The following is a 19,107-nucleotide window of genomic DNA, read 5'->3' as shown; positions in this document are numbered from 1 at the left end:
AACAGGCAGTACCATGGGAGTATGCGGCCTGCATCACAATCAACAGACATAAGTTAATTATGCGTCATGAACCTTGCGTTCATTTTTGGATGCTACTGAACTTAGCTCCTGTCAAGTTGGTCCCCAGATTTTTAGGCAGAGGCTGAGACATTCAAGTACACTTTGCAATGAAAACATTAAAATACACAAAATTTAATCAAATGGATAAATTAGTTCATGCTTTGGTGAAATAAGTTGATACATTTACACTATTTTGATTGCGGTAAGCGTTTTAATTATCTTTGAAAATGGCAATCAGAATTTATTTAAAGGAATGTGAGTGATTTAACTTGCCCATCAATAACATATAAAAATGAAATGTTTACGTTGTGTTTCCATTATAAATCTTTCAAAAGAAAAGTGTTGCAATATGGAATTCCATTAAAGATATTGACAAAAACACTATTAAACAGATGTGACAAAAGAACATACTTCTATTTGCAGAACTAAAAACAATGTATAATTATATAATATACAAGTGTATAATACATATATAGATAGATAGGTACATATATAGATAGATAGGTAAATATGCTTTTTCTCCTTCGAGTAAATGAGGGAATATGGTCTGAGTTGTTATCGTCTCCATGACAATACTGAATCCCTATCCACAAGTAGCTGAAAGCACTTGTGTGAGGAGAAACTTGTCCTAATCATTTTCTATCCCTATTGAGATGGAACAATCTAGCTTTGTTTAAAGCTGTACTTGGTGGCAGACCAGGAATAAATAATAATTTCCCAGTGGAAATGAAAATGCAACTCAAGTCAAGACTGCAATTTGAACTCCAGACCCCAAGGATTGTGATATATAATCCCTGTAATGTTTCTGGCTGCTGCTCAAGTTTTGGAGTTTTGGAGCTGGACAAGACTAAAGCTTGTCATTTGCGTTCACTTTCAATAGGAAAACAAAATTGTTGGTACTTCTACAATTTGGGCCCATCTGGGATAAGCCCACTGGAAGACACTAGCTTATTCCTGCTCCTGGTTCTATGTTCATTTACCCCTGTGTAGTCACATTTCTGATGTTAACTATTGGCTGTTCTTCAAATTCACATTTTGAAATTGCTCAATTTCGCTAGTACTGATCCATAAATTCATATGACAGGATAGAATTATAGACAAACCCTCATCATAAACTCTCACTCAGGTTTTATGCCATATTTAGCTCCGTGTTGCAGTTACGAACTGCTGTGTATGTATGTACATACTACATAGACCTTTCCTAGTCTTGTCTACCAATACATGATCTTGCGGTGCCTATTTTTATGCCCAGAAGAGGACAACTGAAAAATCAACCGCCCCAATAAAGTATAGGTTCATATTTCAGGCTGTGTATCTCTATTTTAGATTGTCTCTGCTAAATTTTACATTATAGAATGCAGCACAAACCAGGCCTGTTCAGCTTCAGATTCATTATTGGCTGCTTGGCATAACCTGTGGCCCCTAGTCACTGGCCAGTAACAAAAATAACGATTTTAATGAAAATATGGTAAAGAAAAGTTATTGTGGATCCAGAGTGAACAACAGTACTCCCACTCCCGCCACCAACTCCACAATACACCGTGCACTCTTGCGTACACATCCTAGGCATTTACCTCTCCAAAGTCCTATTTACCACTGCTTCCCCTCCACTACAACCCTCACCCCCACATCACATTTACTGCGAGGCACAGACCCAAGGTATTTTTAAGTGATCCTGGCACAGATGAATGTTTACTTGCTTCAAATGAGTGACTTGCCAGTAGATATGTAACAGCTGCTGATAGGTCTTCCGATTAACATTAACAAGAGATAATCTTTGATGAGCCTTAAGTTTCCTAGAAACCTAAAAACTTAAGAACACACCATTCAACTAATCTAATTTATTCTGCTATTCAACAAGATCATGGTCAATCTGTAATTTAACTCCATAATTCTGCTTTAGCTCCATTTTCCCTTAATTCCTTTGGATAACAAATATCTTAGAATCTCATATTTCAAGTTTACAAACAATGCAGCATCAATTGTCACTTATGGGAGAGTATTCCAAACTTCAGCCATCCTTTGTCCATAAAGTGTTTTGTCATTTCATTGACTCCCCAGTCAGCAGAAATAGTTTATTTCCATCTGTTCTAGTTGTTTCCCTTATCATCTTGAAAACCTCAATCAAATCGCTCTTAACCTTCTAATTTGTGGAATATTACCTTAGATTACACAAACCCTCGTCCTTATTTAAATCCTCTGATCTGGAGGAAGGTGACAGGAGGACAAAGAAATAGGAGGAGAGGACTGGAAAGGAAAGTAACGGAGAGGTGAGGGGATGAGTGAGTAGGGAAGAGACAGGAGGAGAGGGGAGATTATGGCAGAAGAGAAGGAAGCAGTGGGTTGGGGAAAACAGAAGACAAATACAAAATAGGGAGGACAGAAAATAAGACGGCATAGAAGAAACGAGAAGAGGGAAAGAAAGGGAGGAGAGCACATGAGGGGAAAGGGCAGAAGGAATCAGAGTTGGTGTTGGTGGGATGGGGAAGTCATTAACACCTTGGCAGCACTGGTAGCCGCAGTTCGCAGGTACAGGAAGAATTGATACAACCAATGACTCAGAAATACAGGAAAACTGAAATAAACAAATGACAAATGATATATGTTCAATCATATAACTTGAAGACAGTCAGGTACAATATGAACACAGTTAACTGTTAGCTGAATACATGAGCATGTAATCAGTTTACTGCAAGCAGGCAGCTCACTAAGATATTGCACAATCTGTTTGGAGTTAATCAGTGCTCTCTGGCTACATTTGGCTCCAATGGTCCTTTTCCCAGAAAATGTTCAAAGACTCCTGACTACCAACACAGGAACTTCAAATATCAGCAAATTTAATTTAATGTTGACTCAACAATGTCCTTTGACCAAAGCACCAAGTTTCTTACTACAGATGTCAAAAATACAGACAGACCACTACAAAACAATTAAAATGCATTTACAGAATAATTAGACAGATCATGAGGTAATTTCCAGCACAGACGTGCATTAAGAGTATGAAAATGTAATAGCTACATTAAACACTACTACAGTAAATTATTTTTATCTTTGTGTAAATGTATTTTGAAAATTATAAGTAATATCAGAAGGGTGTTTGTCTAAACTTCAAAAATCATTCAGTCCTTTTTTTTAGTTGACTTTCTTCCATGGCTATGAGCATCACTGGCAAGGTCCACATTTATTGACATTCCATAACTACCCTTGAACCAGTGGCTTGCTAGGCCATTTCATAGGCAATTGACAGTCAATCACATCGCTATGGATCTAGAGTCACATGTAGTTTAAACTGGGTAAGGATAAGGATTTCCTTCCCTAAATGATATCATTGAACCAATGGTATTTTACAACAATCAATTATAGTTTCCTGGTCACCAATATTAAAACTAGCTTTCATTTCCTGATTTTCATTCGTTTGAATTTAAATACCACCAGCTCCATAGTGTGATTTGAATCCATGTCCCCTGAGCCCAAGCCTGAGCTCAAATCACTAGTCCAATGACATTATTACTACAGCAATGCCTCTCCCACAGTGTCAGTGCTGTACAATTAAAAATTGTCCTGTTTCAAACACCCAGTGCAGGATCAAGCATTCACAGCTCAAACACAGATATGTAGTATCAGTGTAAAATGTCTATATATGTTCATCCTAGTCAGATGCTCCACATGTTGCCTCCACTCCCCATTTTCCATCTCAGTACCCCATATGGAGCAACCTTCCTGAACAAGATCTATCAGCAGACATCCTTTGGATTAAGGAATAGGAATCATGGGAAATCACTAACCAGTTCCTTGTGACAAACCCCATCTATCATATGGCAGACTGATTTATCACTGTGAGACTGATCCTTGCTAAACAAGTTCAGGACAAGGACAAGCAAACAACTTCCACTGTTGGCCCTCAGTACAAATCCGAAACGCATTTATGCAGAGAAACAATCAATGCTGCATATTACTAAGGAATATCCCCACTACAGATGAACTGGCAGACTAATCACCTTAAACTGAGCAACTGGAAAAGATATCACTTGGCTCTGGGCAGTTTATTTAATAAATAATAATAATAAATATTCATTGTAAGATAACGCTCCCATCCAAGGGACCAATCCAGTGAACCTTTGTTGCACTGCCTCCAATGCAAATACATATTTCCCTAAATACTGAGATCAAAATTGTACACAACATTCCATGTTTGGTCCCACCAAACCCCCCTACAAGACTTCATCTGGATTTTCCAAATGTTTTTAAAGTGTGAAGGTAAGTGCAGTAATGAAACACCCACTACCACAATGAGAAAGTCCATCAATCAAGTGCCTGTCAGGTACCTAAGCAGTCATCCAGTGAGCTTTTGGCCACATCATTTCCTTATGTTCCATCCCTCCTGAAACTGCCAGCAATCAGAAGCCAACAGCTACTGTATCCTTGCCTCAGAGACTGAGGCTTCTAGTTGTACAGCAACATCAGAAGCTGGGGCAGCAGATGAGATATTTCAGGACTGGAGTAGTGGAGGAAGGCAGGATCGTGGTTGGGGGTCCCGGGCAGACAGGAGACAATGGAGGTCAGATAAAAGGGCAACAATAATCACCTAGATCCCACAATGCCCATCAATGCCCTGATCACCCTAAGATTGGGGCGGGTTGAGGCCCATTGCCAACTTGACTGTTTCACCAGTCAGGAAGGTTGACACTGTTCTTGCCTGCTGGGAACAAAGTTAATTATGGCAGTCGTTTGAAGAGACACATGTGGCTGTTACATGACTACTTAGGGTCTTTGTTGGGGGTAGGTTGGGAAGATCAGCCATGGGCCTTTCCACTCAGAACTTTATTTCTGAAGTGGCTTGAAGGGCATTGGTATCTCACCTGTGTCAACCTGCCTGATTATCTGCTCTTCCCACTACATTTCCCCACTACTTCTCAGGAATGGAAATTTCATCTATTTTTTTACTTATACTTTAATCCCCTTGCAATAAAGGCCACTGTGCCATTTGCCCTCCTAATTGTTTGTTGTAACTGCATGCTAACTTACTGATTTCTTCAAATGAGTTTATCCAGGCCCCTATGAAAATCAATATTTACAAGTTTCATGCCTTTTAATAGTATTCTGCTTTTCCATTCACGTGCGGTATTATTGCTCAGTCACTTAATCTGCTTATATCTCTTTGCCGCATATCTGTGACCTCCTTACAGTTTACTTTTCCAACTAGCTTTTTATCATTTACAAACTTAGATGCATTACTTTGTGTCTTTTCATCTGTTATTAATGTCAATTGTAAAAAGTTGAGGTCCCAGCGCTGATCACTGGAGCACTGCGATAGTCAGAGACTTCCAACTTGAAAATGCGCCTTTCATCTCCCTCTTTTCTTCCTGTCAATTAAGCAATTCTCTATTCAAAGTAAAACTTACCCCAACTCTTGAGTCCTTTCCTCACTTATTAACTTTGTGTGGTGCCTTTTGAAAATCCAAATATTCTACATCTACTGGTCCCCATTATCAATACCGCTAGTTTCATCATAGGAACAAAGGAGCCTTCATGTCCAACCGAGAGATTTTAGAATGGTGGACGGGCGTGGGGGGCACATTTTGCTCAGTACCTGCCAGCCCAGCAATGTACTGCTCCTACATGGGATCAGAGCCAATATCAAGCATCCTACCCACACCTCAACCTGGGCAGGTTAGTGCTTATTTTGCAAATCTCTTGCATAAGGCAAAAAACATTAAACGATGTTATGATGGGTATATGAGCACTATGTTTGCATTTGTAGATACGGATAGAGATCTCAACCCCTAAACTGTGTTAGTCCATGAGTATTACAAGTAAGAAGATTGTGACATGGGGGTAATTAGGAGTTTAAGGATTCTGAATGAAAGTGGTTCAAAATCATCAAAGAGTTCCAGTTGATAAAACCAATACAGCATGATGAATGGGCCTCAAATGCGCATCACAAAGCCAACTTTTGTGTGTGTCCTTGTCCCATGCAACTCTTTGGGGTTTTTTTTGATCATTCATTGGATGCAGGCTTTGCTGACTGGGCCAGTATTTATTGCACATCTTTAATTACCTTTGAGAATGTGGCAGTCAGCTCCCTTTTTGAACTGCTTTAGTACATGTAAGTGCCCCAACAGTGCTGTTTGGAAGGGAGTTCTAGGAAGTTGCTCGAACGACAACGATGCAATAACAATACACTTCCAAGTTACGATGATGAGTGACTTAGAAAGGAACTTGCAGATGGTAGTGTTCCGATGTATCTGCTGCACTCGTCCTTCCAGATGGTAGTTATCGTAGTTTGGAAGGTGTTGTCTAAGAAGCCTTGGTGAATATCTGCATCTGCAGTTCTTTATTTTTATTTATTGTAAATGGTACACAGTAACCTCCAGGATGTTCATGGTGGACATTCAGCGATGGTAATGCCATTGACTGCTAAGGACTGATGGTTAGATCCTTTTGTTGACGATGTGTTAGTGGCACTTGTGTGACATGACTGTTACTTGCTACTTATCGACACAACTTGGATATTGTCAATGCCTTCATGTATTCAGACACAGACTGATGCAGTATCTGAGGAGTTGTGAATAGTACTGAACATTGTGAAATCATCAGTAAACGTACTCATTTCCGACCTTATTGTGGAGGGAAAGGCAATGATGAAACAGCTGTAGATGGTTGAACCAAGAACACAATCCTAAGGAACTCCTGCAGTGATGTCCTGGAACTGAGATGACTGACCTCTAACAATCGCAACCATCTGTCTTTGTACCAGGTACGTCTCCAACCAGTGGATAATTTTCCCCATGTCCTTCATTAACTCTAGTTTTGATAGTGCCCTTTGATGCCACACTCGGTTACATGCAGCCTTGATATCAGAGGCTGTCACTCCCACCTCCATCTGAACTTCAGCTCTTTTGTCCACATTTGAACCAAAGTTGTTGTGAGGTCACAAACTGAGTAGCCTCTCTTCATAGTTAAACTGCTGCATCCCAGGCAACATCCTGCTAAATCTCATCCACACCGCTCCTGTGCAAACACATCTTTTCCATAGTGTGGTGACCTCAATTGCATGCAGCACTCCAGCTGTGGCCTAACAGTAGTAGGTGTTATTGTAATAAACTCTTGTGTTGATTGTTAAACTTAAATCTGAGATTAAGATCTAAGATGCAGTAAAAAGGGTAGTAAATACCTAGTTAAAATATTTCAGCCTTATGCATTTGTGATGGAAATTAGCTGAAATTTCAGCAGTCTGTGCTGAAATTATGGTTTAGTGTGATGGCTTTTGTGTGTAGAATTGTATGTCAGTTATGTGGACAACACCTTAGTTGCTAACATACGTCTGTTGCCTTCTGCTAATTTAAATACTGTAAAAAGGGGAAGTGATAGTCTATTGGTATTATCACTGGACAGTTAATCCAGAGACCCAGGAAATGTTCTGGGGACTTGGATTCAAATCCTGCCATGGCAGATGGTGCAATTTGAATTCAATAAAAACCTTGAATTAAGAGTCTAATGATGACCATGAATTCATTGTCAATTGTCAGGAAAACCCCATCTGGTTCAATAATGCCCTTTAGGAAAGGAAACTGCCATCCTTACCTGGTCTGGCCTACATGTGACTCCAGACCCACAGCAAAGAGGTTAATTCTTAACAGCCCTCTGAACAATTAGGGATGGGCAATAAATGCTGGCCTAGCCAGCGATGCCCTCATCCTGGAAATGAATAACAAAAAGTAAGAAATGAATGCTTTTATTGAATGTTTAATAGGGGGTTGTTAATTCTTTGTGAATTGATCAGTGCATTATTCTAATTCTGCTTCTGTGTGAGTGCAAATAGCACATGTGTTAACATCGAAACAGAGAGTATAAATGAGCTCGTGAGTATGAAAAAGAACCCCTGGAAAACCAAAGGGTAGCCCCCAAAATTCAGAAAGTATCCTTCAATAACATTTCAAGAAGACCCCTCAAAATGAAAGTAATTACCCCCTGGTAGGGCACAAGCAGAGAATGTATCAAAGTACATTTAGCCCATATCTGATTTGCAAGTACATGATGCTGAGTATCCAAAACAGAAATAACATACATTGTAATAAGCATAAAATAGAATGCTTGAAGACCCAATATCCAGCTTTCTTTGAGAACCAGACCTGGGACAAAATAGAAAATCCTGACAGGTTACAATATACCTTTGGAGAAAGATAGAAGATTAATACATAGCTCTTCTAATCACTTGTCAGAATGTGAAGACATTACAAATGTTAAAAGGAATTTCTAAGGAAAGCAAAGCAAGGAGAAAGGAGGAGTGGGAAAAATAATGACCATGTATACAAGAAAAGAAAAAAGAATGATTTGGAGTGATTAGGGGCAGAACATGAAGTAATTAAATTACAGAAATGGTAACGGTATAAAACAAAGGATGCAAGCAGTGAGAAGTAGAGCAATAAAATGTGTATCTCAAACCAAGAGGATTATATGGATTGTCAGAGCAGAATTACAGCAGACCAAAACATGGAAAATCAGGATGTGAGTGGCCCAGGATATTTTGGATGAAAAAGGCCTGGATAAAACTCCCCACCAGACATGTGAGGACCCCCACAATCTAGAACTTCCAAAATCCCTAGAAGCATTAGTGTTCCCCTTTTACATCAGCAGCAACTACTGTCTGAAAACAATTGAAAACTGTGGTTAAGATCTGAAGGCATTAACATCAATGTGCGTGCCAGAAGGCAGCAATTTTGGTTCAATAAACACAGTTTCTCTGACACTACTATTTGTACATTGTTTAAAGTGCCAATAAATTTTATACCACCATCCATAAAATGCCCTTCCTCTCACCCTTGACATGTATTTAAACGTTTTTTTAACAAAAAAAGGATATCTGCAGGATACTGTGATATTAGCTGAATTTACATAGAGTGAAAACATACGGGTGAGAGGTGCCTACATATCTTCTTACCATATTTTTAGCTAGAACCACAGCCTGAACAGAAAAAATTCTTGATGTCTCAATACGACCATAAGAAATTGGAACAGGAGCAGGCTATTCAGTTCCTCAAGTCTGCTCCATCTTTCAATAGGATCATGGATGATCTGATATTCTTCACGTCTATTTTCCTGCGCTTACCCCATGACCCTTGATTCCCTGACTGATCAAGAATTTATCTATCTCAGCCTTAAAATATACACAAGGACTCTAGTCCTTCAGCTCTCTGTGGCAAGGATTTCCAGAGACTCAACTCACAATCCTCCGAGAGAATCTTCCTTATCTCAATCTTAAATTGGTGTCCCTTAATTCTGAGACTATGCCCTCTAGACCTAGATTCTCCCATAAGAGAAAACACCACCTGGCATTTACACTGTTGAGTCCCTTACGAATCATGTGTGTTTCAATAAGATTACTTCTTACTCTTCCAAACTCCAGTGAGTAGAATCCCAACCTGTTTAACCTTTTCTCATAAGACAATCCCTCCATACCAGGATTATCCTAGTGAACCTTCTCTGAACTGCCTCCAATAAAATAATGTCTTTTCTTAAATAAGGGAATCAAAATTGCTTCTAGTACTGCAGATATGGTCTCACCAGCACCTTATACAGTGCAATAAGACTTCCTTACTCTTAGACTCTAAACCCTTGAAATAAGGACTAACATTCCATTAGCCTTCCTGATTACCTGCTGCACCTATGCTAGCTTTCTGTGTTCTGTGCATAAGTTCCCTCAGTTCCCTTGGTGTTGCAGCTTTCTGCAACTTTTCTCCATTTAAATAATATTCTTTTCTTGTTCTCCCCTTCAAAATGAACAGCTTCACATTTTCCCACATTATACTCCATTTGCCAACATTTTGTCCATTTACTTAACCTATTAATATCTCTGTAAACTGTTTATATCCCTTTTGAAACCTGCCTTTTCACCTATTTTTGTCGTCTGTAAGTTTGGCTACAGTACATTCACTTCCTTCCTCCAATTCATTAATATATACTGTAGATAGTTGTCATTCCAGCACTGATCCCTGTGAAACTCCATTGGTCATTGGTCACCAACCTGAAAAAGAAGTCCTTACCCTCACTCACTGTTTCCTACCCATTAGCCAATTCTTTATCCGTGCTAATATACTAACTCCAAAACCATGGTTTTTTTTTCATATGACTTAACCTTTTGGTTGGCATCTTGTCAAATCACTTCTGGAAGTCTAAATATAACACATCTACTGGTTCCCCTGTATCCACTCTAGTTGAGGCTCCCTTGAAAAACTGTAATAAATTAGACAGAGATGATTTCTCTTTCAGGAAGCCATGCTGACCCTACTTGATAAGATTATGATTTTCCAAATGGTCTGCTATTACTCCCTTAATAATTGATTCCAATACTTTTCCAGAAATAGATATTATGTTAATCGGCCTATAGTTACCCATTTTTTGCCTCCTTTACTTTTTAAATAGGGGTGTCACATAAGCAGTTTTCCAAGCTTCTGGTACTTCTTCAGAATTCAAGGAGCTTTGGAAAATTACAACCAATACATCCACTATCTCTGTAGCCACCTCTTTTAGGATCCTAGGATGCAAGCCATCAGGGCTGGGGGACTTATCTGCCTTCATCCCCACTAGTTCATCTAATAGTACCTCTTTAGCGATGGTGATGATACGTACTTCCTCGTCATATTCTTTAGTATTCATGGGATGCTTGAAGTATCTTCCACTGTAACAACTGATGCAAAATATGTGTCCTCTGCCATTTCCCTGTTCCCCATAACTGTTGCCCCAGAATCACTTTCTAAGGGGCCTTTGTCTATTTTGACTTCCCACTTCATTTTCATACATTTAAAGAAGCTCTTACTCCAGCTTTCATATTCCTGGCTAGTTTGCCCTTGTAATTTATTTTTTCCACCTTTATTATCTCTTTAGTCTTCCTTTAGGAATTCTGAATTTATCCCAGCTTCAGAGCTATTACTGACTTTTGCCTCCTCATATGCTTTATCTTTCAACTTACTACTCTCCTTAACTTCCTTGGTTAGCCATGATTGGTTTATCCCCTTCTTAGAATCTTTCCTCCTTACTGGGATGTATATGAATACCAAATATCAGTACAAAGTCTATCTTCATTAATCAATCTCCTGGTCTAATTTTTGAACTCATTTGAAACTCTCACATCCCACATCTTGGTAAATCTCTTCTGAACCCTCTCCAGATTAATAATTGAGGGCTAAGTCTAGATGGGATATTGTTTGGAGGGTCATTGAGACTCAAAGGGGCCAAATGGCCTCCTGCCACACTGTTATGATTCTATGTTACAAGACTTCACTGGAGCAGGTGGGATTTGAACCCAGGTCTCCTGGCTCTGAGGTAGAGACACAACCACTGCACATCAAGAGCCCAATTAGTTCTAAGTGAGCTTAAGTCAATCAGGGCAATAGGAAGAGCATTAGAACTGGCCACAGTATCACTTGGCTCAGGCAGGTTCCCACTAATGATAATATCCAGCTGCTACTGGAAAGTGCATTGGCGGTGGCAAAGATTCAAGGAAGCAACAGGATAAATGGTAATGGCCTGCCATAACTTCCAGTCTTGACTTGCATATAAAGGATGACCACTTTGGCACAGTAGCAAAGACTGTCAGAATCTGCAGAATCATATCCTAGCAACCAAGCTATTGCCTTCAGGAAATGAAGAAGTGGAGGGAAATTAGAATTGCAAAGTTAAACGAATTCTTACAGAGAATATGATCCGTTGCCATGACTGTGTTTGTTACCTAACACAGTCCAACTTGAATGTTAACCTGGAATCCAAACTATTTGGTCAGAGGAAACTAATGAGACATTGGAATTAAAACTCCAAAGTCTTTTAAAAATCAATTTAATCCCATTATTATCCATCGAGCAACAGTTTCCATAAAGTAACCAAGAGTCAAATCCTCTCCCCATTCAAGTGGAATTCTCTCATTTAAACAGCTGCTTCACATTTAGCTAGCTTATGATATTGGGACAAACCCCTTGGCCAAAGTAACAATCAGCTCCTTACAAACTATTAGTTTCTTTATAGATTACCTATGTTTTTTTCAGCTTCTACAAGCAGTATTATTAGAAATTACCCTGAAATTCAGTCAAACAACATTAAATTTGTTGCTTTTTTTCCCTCTTAATTGGCTTGAGGCAGTAAAATGTTTGAAAGGAAACCACATAATTTATCCTATTTCATGTAATATCCTGTCATGTTTTATAGTTAATCTGAGTGTTATTGTAATTTTATTTAATTCTGGTTTCGTGTACAATATCATTAAATCAAACATCCAAGAAAAACATTGATTTCAGCCAACTCTGACTTTAAAATCTTTGAGGTAATTGTTGTGAAGTTTAATATTATTTGATAGACAAATTAAGAGTTGGAATGTTAGCAGTGAGCTAAACGTTCCTTTTATTTTGATAGTGACGGCCCCTGTTGCACTTTGTGGTGAAGAGGCAACATACCCTCACTCTCTGACTGCTCGTAAATCTATATTAAATATATCTAGAGAGACATCTAGCTGGCACAGGCCTTAAGCAGCCAAGACTCCAGCAAACAGAAAAACTGACATTACTTTATGAATTACAATGAAGCTAAATTTTTTACCTTCCCCTATAAGCGATGACCCTTGCTTAAGCCAAAACAATGATTGCTGGCAGGAGCTATTCCATCATGAGAACACCAACTTCAAGTCAAATTCTACCCTTGTGTTCAGGCATAGACAGACAGACAGACAGACGGGCGCGCGCGCGCACACACACACACACACACACACACACACAAATATATTCCAGTATTAGTCAATAAAAGCAGGAATGCCTTCTGCTTTTACAACCCCAAAACAGGATATTAAAGTCAGTTATAGCATCTCTACTATCATCCCAAATGAGATCTGCTAACACATAGCACATCTGGGCTTCACCTGTATAGTATAGCTGCTCAATTCATCAAGGTGTTGAATTATCGGTAGAAGGTCAGTGGGTGGGACTGCTCACTCTCTTTATCATTTCAAAAAAAAAATATGGTGAAAGACATTCTGAAATATTTTGTGTAGCCCTTGTTATAAAGTCTAACGAGAATTTCACTGAGCCTAAGATTGACATGTTAATTCAAACTAAGCATGGCTTATGTTGGGTAAAAACATTCTCTTTCTCTGGTAGTTTAACGATTATCAAGGTAGTACAAGACAAGCAATATTGGCATCAGTTGCAGCAATGTATTAATCCAAAGTCATTGCAGGCGGGAAGTGCCAACCCCATACAATGAGATTTACTGACTGTTTTAAAACCAAGAAACTGGTTAAACTAAAATGAGTGGTTAAAACACCTACAGAAGCAACAAGAAACACAACACTGCTACAACTGTTTCAGAAAAAAATCTTAAAAAGCTGGAAATACTTAGTAGGTCTGGAAGCATCTGTGAAGAACAAAACAATTTACATTTCAGGTTTGTGGTTTTTGTCAAATTGCAACTGAAAAGCTGACTTAGTAACTTCCTTATGCAACCTAGCTGAAGCCGAGGGCTCAAAGTGTAAGAAATTGCTGTTGGTAACCATGCCCATTCACTCCATTAAGCAGTATGTGGTAACAATCCGGAGAATTGTTGCAGTGCAAAATGCTGTAACTGAGAACTTAAATAAAGTTATCAACACTATCCAAAGGGTCCACGCTTTGTACCTATTAATCTGCAAATGTTGTGCGTCATGTGGTCAGTATGTTCATTGACAGAATGCATAACAGGAAAAACACAAAGCAGGCACATTGTTATAATGAGATATGTGTCTTAACTCATCCTTTCAAATTTTCATACAGCTGCCATTAGTTATAGATCAGTAATCACCATTAGTTTACTGTAATCTGTTATACACCTCAAAGTGTGCTCTCAAGGCACATATAAATTTGGTAGGCCAAAATCTAATTCTATCTTGCTGGGTATTCTCTATATTTCAAATTTAAGAGACACAGTAGGGCTCATTTCTACTGCCAGCAAAAAGCCTCAGGAAATTAACCAAAACAACAGTATCTCTGCTGTCATACTTTAGTGGAACTGCAATGACAACTAGGCTTACCATGCACTTGTTAGGCTTCTCTCCTGAATGAACTCTCATGTGTATCAGAAGCTTGTAGCGAGCATTAAAGGGTCTGTACCGCCTCACGCACCCAGCCCAGAAACAAGTAAAGTCCTCTCCTTTACGCTGATCAATGTGCACTTTCTCGATGTGTCTCACTAACTCCTCTTGCTGGTCATAGACTGCGTTGCAATCTATCCATCGACAGATCTGCTTCCCATTGTTCTTGGGCAACTCATTTCCATCATCAATCTGAATGTGTCCGTTGGCTGGCAGCCCATGCAAGTGGTGTATGGTCCCGTGGGGCTGACCAAAATGCTGCTGGGAATGATATGGGGGAGGTGGCCCATGGTGTTGCTGAAACAGTTTTGTATCATGCGTATATTCATCAATAGGTTCATGCTTGAAAACGTTTATTTTATGGCAACCATCTGCCACTCCATGTTGAACAACCATATTGCCTATTACTAGTCCGAGGTCCATGTTATCCTCAGTTTGTTGCAAAGGGACAGGCTCAGCTTCAGTACCCTCTTGCTCGGCACGGCGTGTTGGGAAAGAGGACAATGATGATGCAGGAGAAGTCAAGTTACACTGGCTGTCTAACACAGAGCAGGACTGTGGACTGCAGTTCTTTCGAGCTCCTAAATGCCCAATTCCTCCAGAAAGAGGGAACAGACCATTGGGACTGCCCCTCATTCCATTGACACATGCAATAAGCGATGTTGGAGAGGTGCGAATGATTGCTGTGATGTCCAACCCTTCAGCTGAAAGGGGTGATATTGAAACCGATCGTTTCTTTGTATTGACTGGCTGTAACTTGGCCATGTGACGAGCATTACCACTTGACATAAAGCCCAGCGTGGAGCCGGAATCATCATTGAAGAAATATGATGAATAAGAACTAGAGAAGTTGCTGTTCAGTAACTCAGGTTCTGAAGGCAGATTGTTGGTATCCCCAACCTCTGAATGACTGGAAACTCTTTCGCTCTCAGAGAGGAGATGTGACCATTCCTGTTTTATCTGTATGTTTGGAAGATTTTCCTCCAAATGCAGACTATTGGGAGCCAATGAAGTTTGAGAGGTGAGAGGCCTGAAACAACAACAGCCATAAACATACTGAGACTTCATTCTAACATAAATAGATATAAACATTACTCTTTGCCAATCATCTGCTTTATTGCAGTTGAAGTTTTATTTTTATTTCATAAGTCCCTTTCAGTATGAGGCATTCCCAAAAATAAATACAGAGACAATTAATATTTCTGAATTTTCTAATGTCTTCTTTCTGTGAAAGATATTGAATATTACATCACTATGGGTTCCGTAAAAATTATCAAAATGATCAAAACCAAATGGTAGTTTATCTGTAAGCTGTATCAGCTTGTTCTAAATCACAATAGTCATAATAATAAAATAATGCTCCTTGATCCATTTACAGAATAGCAATTGGCACTCTTTGTAATTCTTGCATTCTTCTGAAATGAGGTAGTACTCTGGTGCTTTTGAAACACAATTGTTTCCCACAGAAAGTGTAAGATTTCCACAAATGATGAGATTAGTGGGTGTGATACAGAGCCAGACAAAAACAAGAAATGTCCCAAGCATAGCTTCTGATCTGTCCAGAGTTAATTAATCTTAGCCTGGGTAGCAGGGAGAGCGACAGCTACAATTTGTCTCAGTATCACTGAGCTAAAAAGGAAAAAATTACCAGGATTTCTCTTTTTTGAACACTATATGACTCCTGTGTTGGTGTGAAAGTATCGATAGGGGTGAGTCTAGGCAGCTAAGTCCATTGTGGTCAAACAGCACTTGTCATCTAGGGGCACACATGAAGAATAGTTCCTTGGGTGTTCTGTACGGTATGTGCATAATGTTAGTTGTAAAATAGCTGACCCCTGTTGGGAAAAATTGTATTGTAGCATTGGTTTATTTTGTTGATGGGCTATTAGGGGGCATTATTGCTGGTTAGGTCAGCATTTATTGAGCATCTGTAGTTGCCCTGGAGAAGGTGGTGGTGAGCTACCTTTTCCAACTGCTACAGTCCATGTGGTATAGATAGATTCACAGTGTTGTAATAGAGGGAGTTCCAGGATTTTGAACTACCATAGTGAAGAAACTGCAGTACATTTCCAACTCAGAATAGGGTGTGGTTCAGTGCTGATCTGCAGCTCTTGTCCTTCTATCCGGTAAAAGTCACAAGTTAGAAGGCGGTACAGCACATCTTGTGGATGGTACACATTGCTGCCAATGTACACTGGCGATGAAGGAAGAAAATAGCAAAGGTCGTGGATGGGGTGCCAATGGAATGGGATGCTTTGTCTGGATGGTGTCAAGGTTGCTGGGTGTTATATGAGCTGCACTGTCCAGGCAAATGGTTAGTATTCATCACAATCTTAACTTGTGCCTTGTAGGTAGTGAACAGTTATTGGGCAGACATGAAGTGAGTCATCAACATACAATTCCTAGCCTCAGACCTGTTCTTGTTGCCACAGTATTAAATGGCAGACCCAGTTCAGTTTCTGGTCAATGGTAACCCCCAGGATATCGATAGTGGAAGATACTGCAATGGCAATGCCACTGGACATCAAGGGGATATGGTGAGATTCTGTCTTGCTGAAGATGGTCATTAACTGGAACTTGTGCAGTGCAAGATTAGTCCGAATGTCTAAAAACAATGCCAAAGGGGACTGGTCTGAGAGAGTGAAGACAGCATGTAAGGGAAGAGGCCCGAGAGTCTCAAAACAACATGAGAGGGGAGACATTTGAGAGAGTGACAACATCACAAGAGTGGTAGGGTTTAAGAGGATGAAAACAGCACAAGAGGAAAGAGATTCGAGAAATTGAAACCAGCATGCGGGGAAGAGACCCAAGCATCTGAGATCAAGTGAGTTTCTCCTGCTTTTTTGGTTCTCTCTCCACCTTCTGTAAACCCAGTCTTGCCAACATCCCCTCGAAGCTGCATTGCGGCATGCACACACAGCCGCTGCAAGGTTCCATGCACAGCGACTGGCATTGGAACACCAAACACAGCTGCTGCACATGGAGCTTGGAGGCCTGTGCAGCCAGAAAGAAAATTAAAGGGAACACTGAGTCTTGCAGCTTTGTGGTTTAGGACATGACCAGCTTGGTCTGTAGTGACCAAGCTACTCATCATGATGGATACTGAAATCCAGATTCGGTTCCCTTGCCATCCTTAGTGCTTCCTCCAACTAGTGTTCATCAGCCAAAGTGGGGAGAAAGATGGCAATTAGCAGGTTTCTTTGCCCATGGTTGACCTGATGTCATAAGACATGATGGAGGCAATGTTGAGGATTCTCAGGGCATCTCCTTACAAACCATACATCTATATGCACACACCTCTGGTGGGTCTGCCTGTATAGAACAGGGCAGGAATAGTAATGGTGGTGTCTAACATAATGTCTGTAAGTAATTATCCATGAGTATGACTATGTCAGACTGTTGCTTAAATGGTCTATAGGAGGGCTCTCACAATATGGCACAAACCCCAGATATTATTATGAAGAATTTGCAGCTTCACAGGGCTGGGTTTGTTCTTGTTTCTGATAGGTATGTAGATGCCAGATATATAGGATACAGACAGTCTGTTCCTTTCTTTAGACATTGTAGCAGTTTTCATACAACTGATTGGCTTGCTAGGCCATTTCAGAGGAGCAGTTGGGAGTCAACCACACAAAAGCAGTTAGGTAATAACATACCAATGTTTTGTTAATTGTACATAACACAAAGGAAAATTGATGCTTCATGTAACTTAAATTAAACTTAAACTTTCCTAACAGGTATCTATCAATCTCACTCTTTGACCAGTTTCACAAGTGTATTATATAGAACTGAAGTGAAAGATGCTTAAAAAATTGCTACAAATTCTACTTGGAAGTTACTTTAAGTCAGCACATCCTTTCACAGTGACCAGCAAGCTTGTAAATATGCAGGAGTTCGACAAAATCAGAAAGGAAGATAAGTTCACAGCTCAGTTCAGAATCTTCATCCACATACATATCTTTGACACACACAGAATACATTACGGCAGCAGAAAATAACCTGGTATCGGAGTGAGGGGCAGTCAGCCTGGTACTGCCATGGGATGAACTCGGGTCTGTACTGATATGATTTCCTGAATGAATCACTGGCTCCAATCTGGCTGTTGCTATTGGCTCATTCCTCATGGCATGGTTCATTTCATCTCTCTTGCTGGATAGAACATAACATGGGCTGTATCCACCATTTGCTGTAAGAAAATTAAAAGCAACCAGTGTGAGATTTCTTCTTCTACAGAAATCCAGAAATAAAACCACTGCAACCTACACAGCTATGTTTTGGGTTTATGGCTTACTAAGCAAGTTTGAGATAGTATTAACATGAAAGAACAAGGGTACCAGTCTGCAAAGATGAGTGGCAGGTCAGAGATTGGATAGAGTATAAAGAACAGCAAGGAATGACTGAAAGGCTAATGACGGGGGGTGGCAGAATTAGAGGACAAAAGAAAGTGAGCTTGAAATGTAAAAGCACTTAGTAAGAGTTTCCAAGACATTTTAAAAAGCAAAGAGTAGGTAAAGTGAGTGTTAGTCCTCTAAAGAGTGAATCTAAGGAATTAACGATGGAAAATAAAGAAAGAGTGAATGAAATCCACAGATATTTTGTGTCTGACTTCACTATACAAATAACATCCCAGAAATACATGTGAATGAGATGGTGAAAAGGACAGAGGAACTTCAAACAACTACAATAACCACAGAAACGGTACAGAGAAATTTATTAGAACTAAAAGCCGAAAAGTCCCTAGATGGATTTCAACCAACATAATCGAAGACACCTCCCCCACCCGTTATACTCTCTTCCACCCTCTTCCATTGGGCAGAAGATATAAAAGTTTGAATTCACGTATGAACAGATTCAAAAACAGCTTCTTCCCCACTGTTACCAGATTTTTGAATGGACCTTTCAACTGTTAATCCTGATCTCTCTCTCTGCACCTTCTCTGC

General features: G+C 39.8%; 1 protein-coding gene across 3 annotated transcripts in view; it reads right to left on the bottom strand.

The window, feature by feature from the left end:
- LOC109925833 (zinc finger protein GLIS3-like) overlaps positions 1 to 18,340 on the bottom strand; it is a 220,966-nt gene extending 202,626 nt beyond the window's left edge. For all 3 annotated transcript variants that reach the window (XM_048602115.1, XM_048602116.1, XM_048602117.1), the window contains exons 1-2: positions 18,167 to 18,340; positions 14,108 to 15,197 (exon numbers count right to left, since the gene is read on the bottom strand). In XM_048602115.1, the coding sequence (XP_048458072.1) occupies positions 14,108 to 15,197; positions 18,167 to 18,303 (1,227 nt within the window). In that variant the 5' untranslated portion in view covers positions 18,304 to 18,340. The remainder of the gene's footprint in view (positions 1 to 14,107; positions 15,198 to 18,166) is intronic.
- Positions 18,341 to 19,107: the final 767 nt, after the last annotated feature.

The sequence above is a fragment of the Rhincodon typus genome, chromosome 10 (assembly GCF_021869965.1).
Source record: "Rhincodon typus isolate 14 chromosome 10, sRhiTyp1.1, whole genome shotgun sequence".
In the NCBI taxonomy this organism is placed as follows: Eukaryota; Metazoa; Chordata; class Chondrichthyes; order Orectolobiformes; family Rhincodontidae; genus Rhincodon; species Rhincodon typus.
Note: the sequence above shows the minus strand (reverse complement) of the source record. Positions and strands in the feature narration are given on the sequence as shown.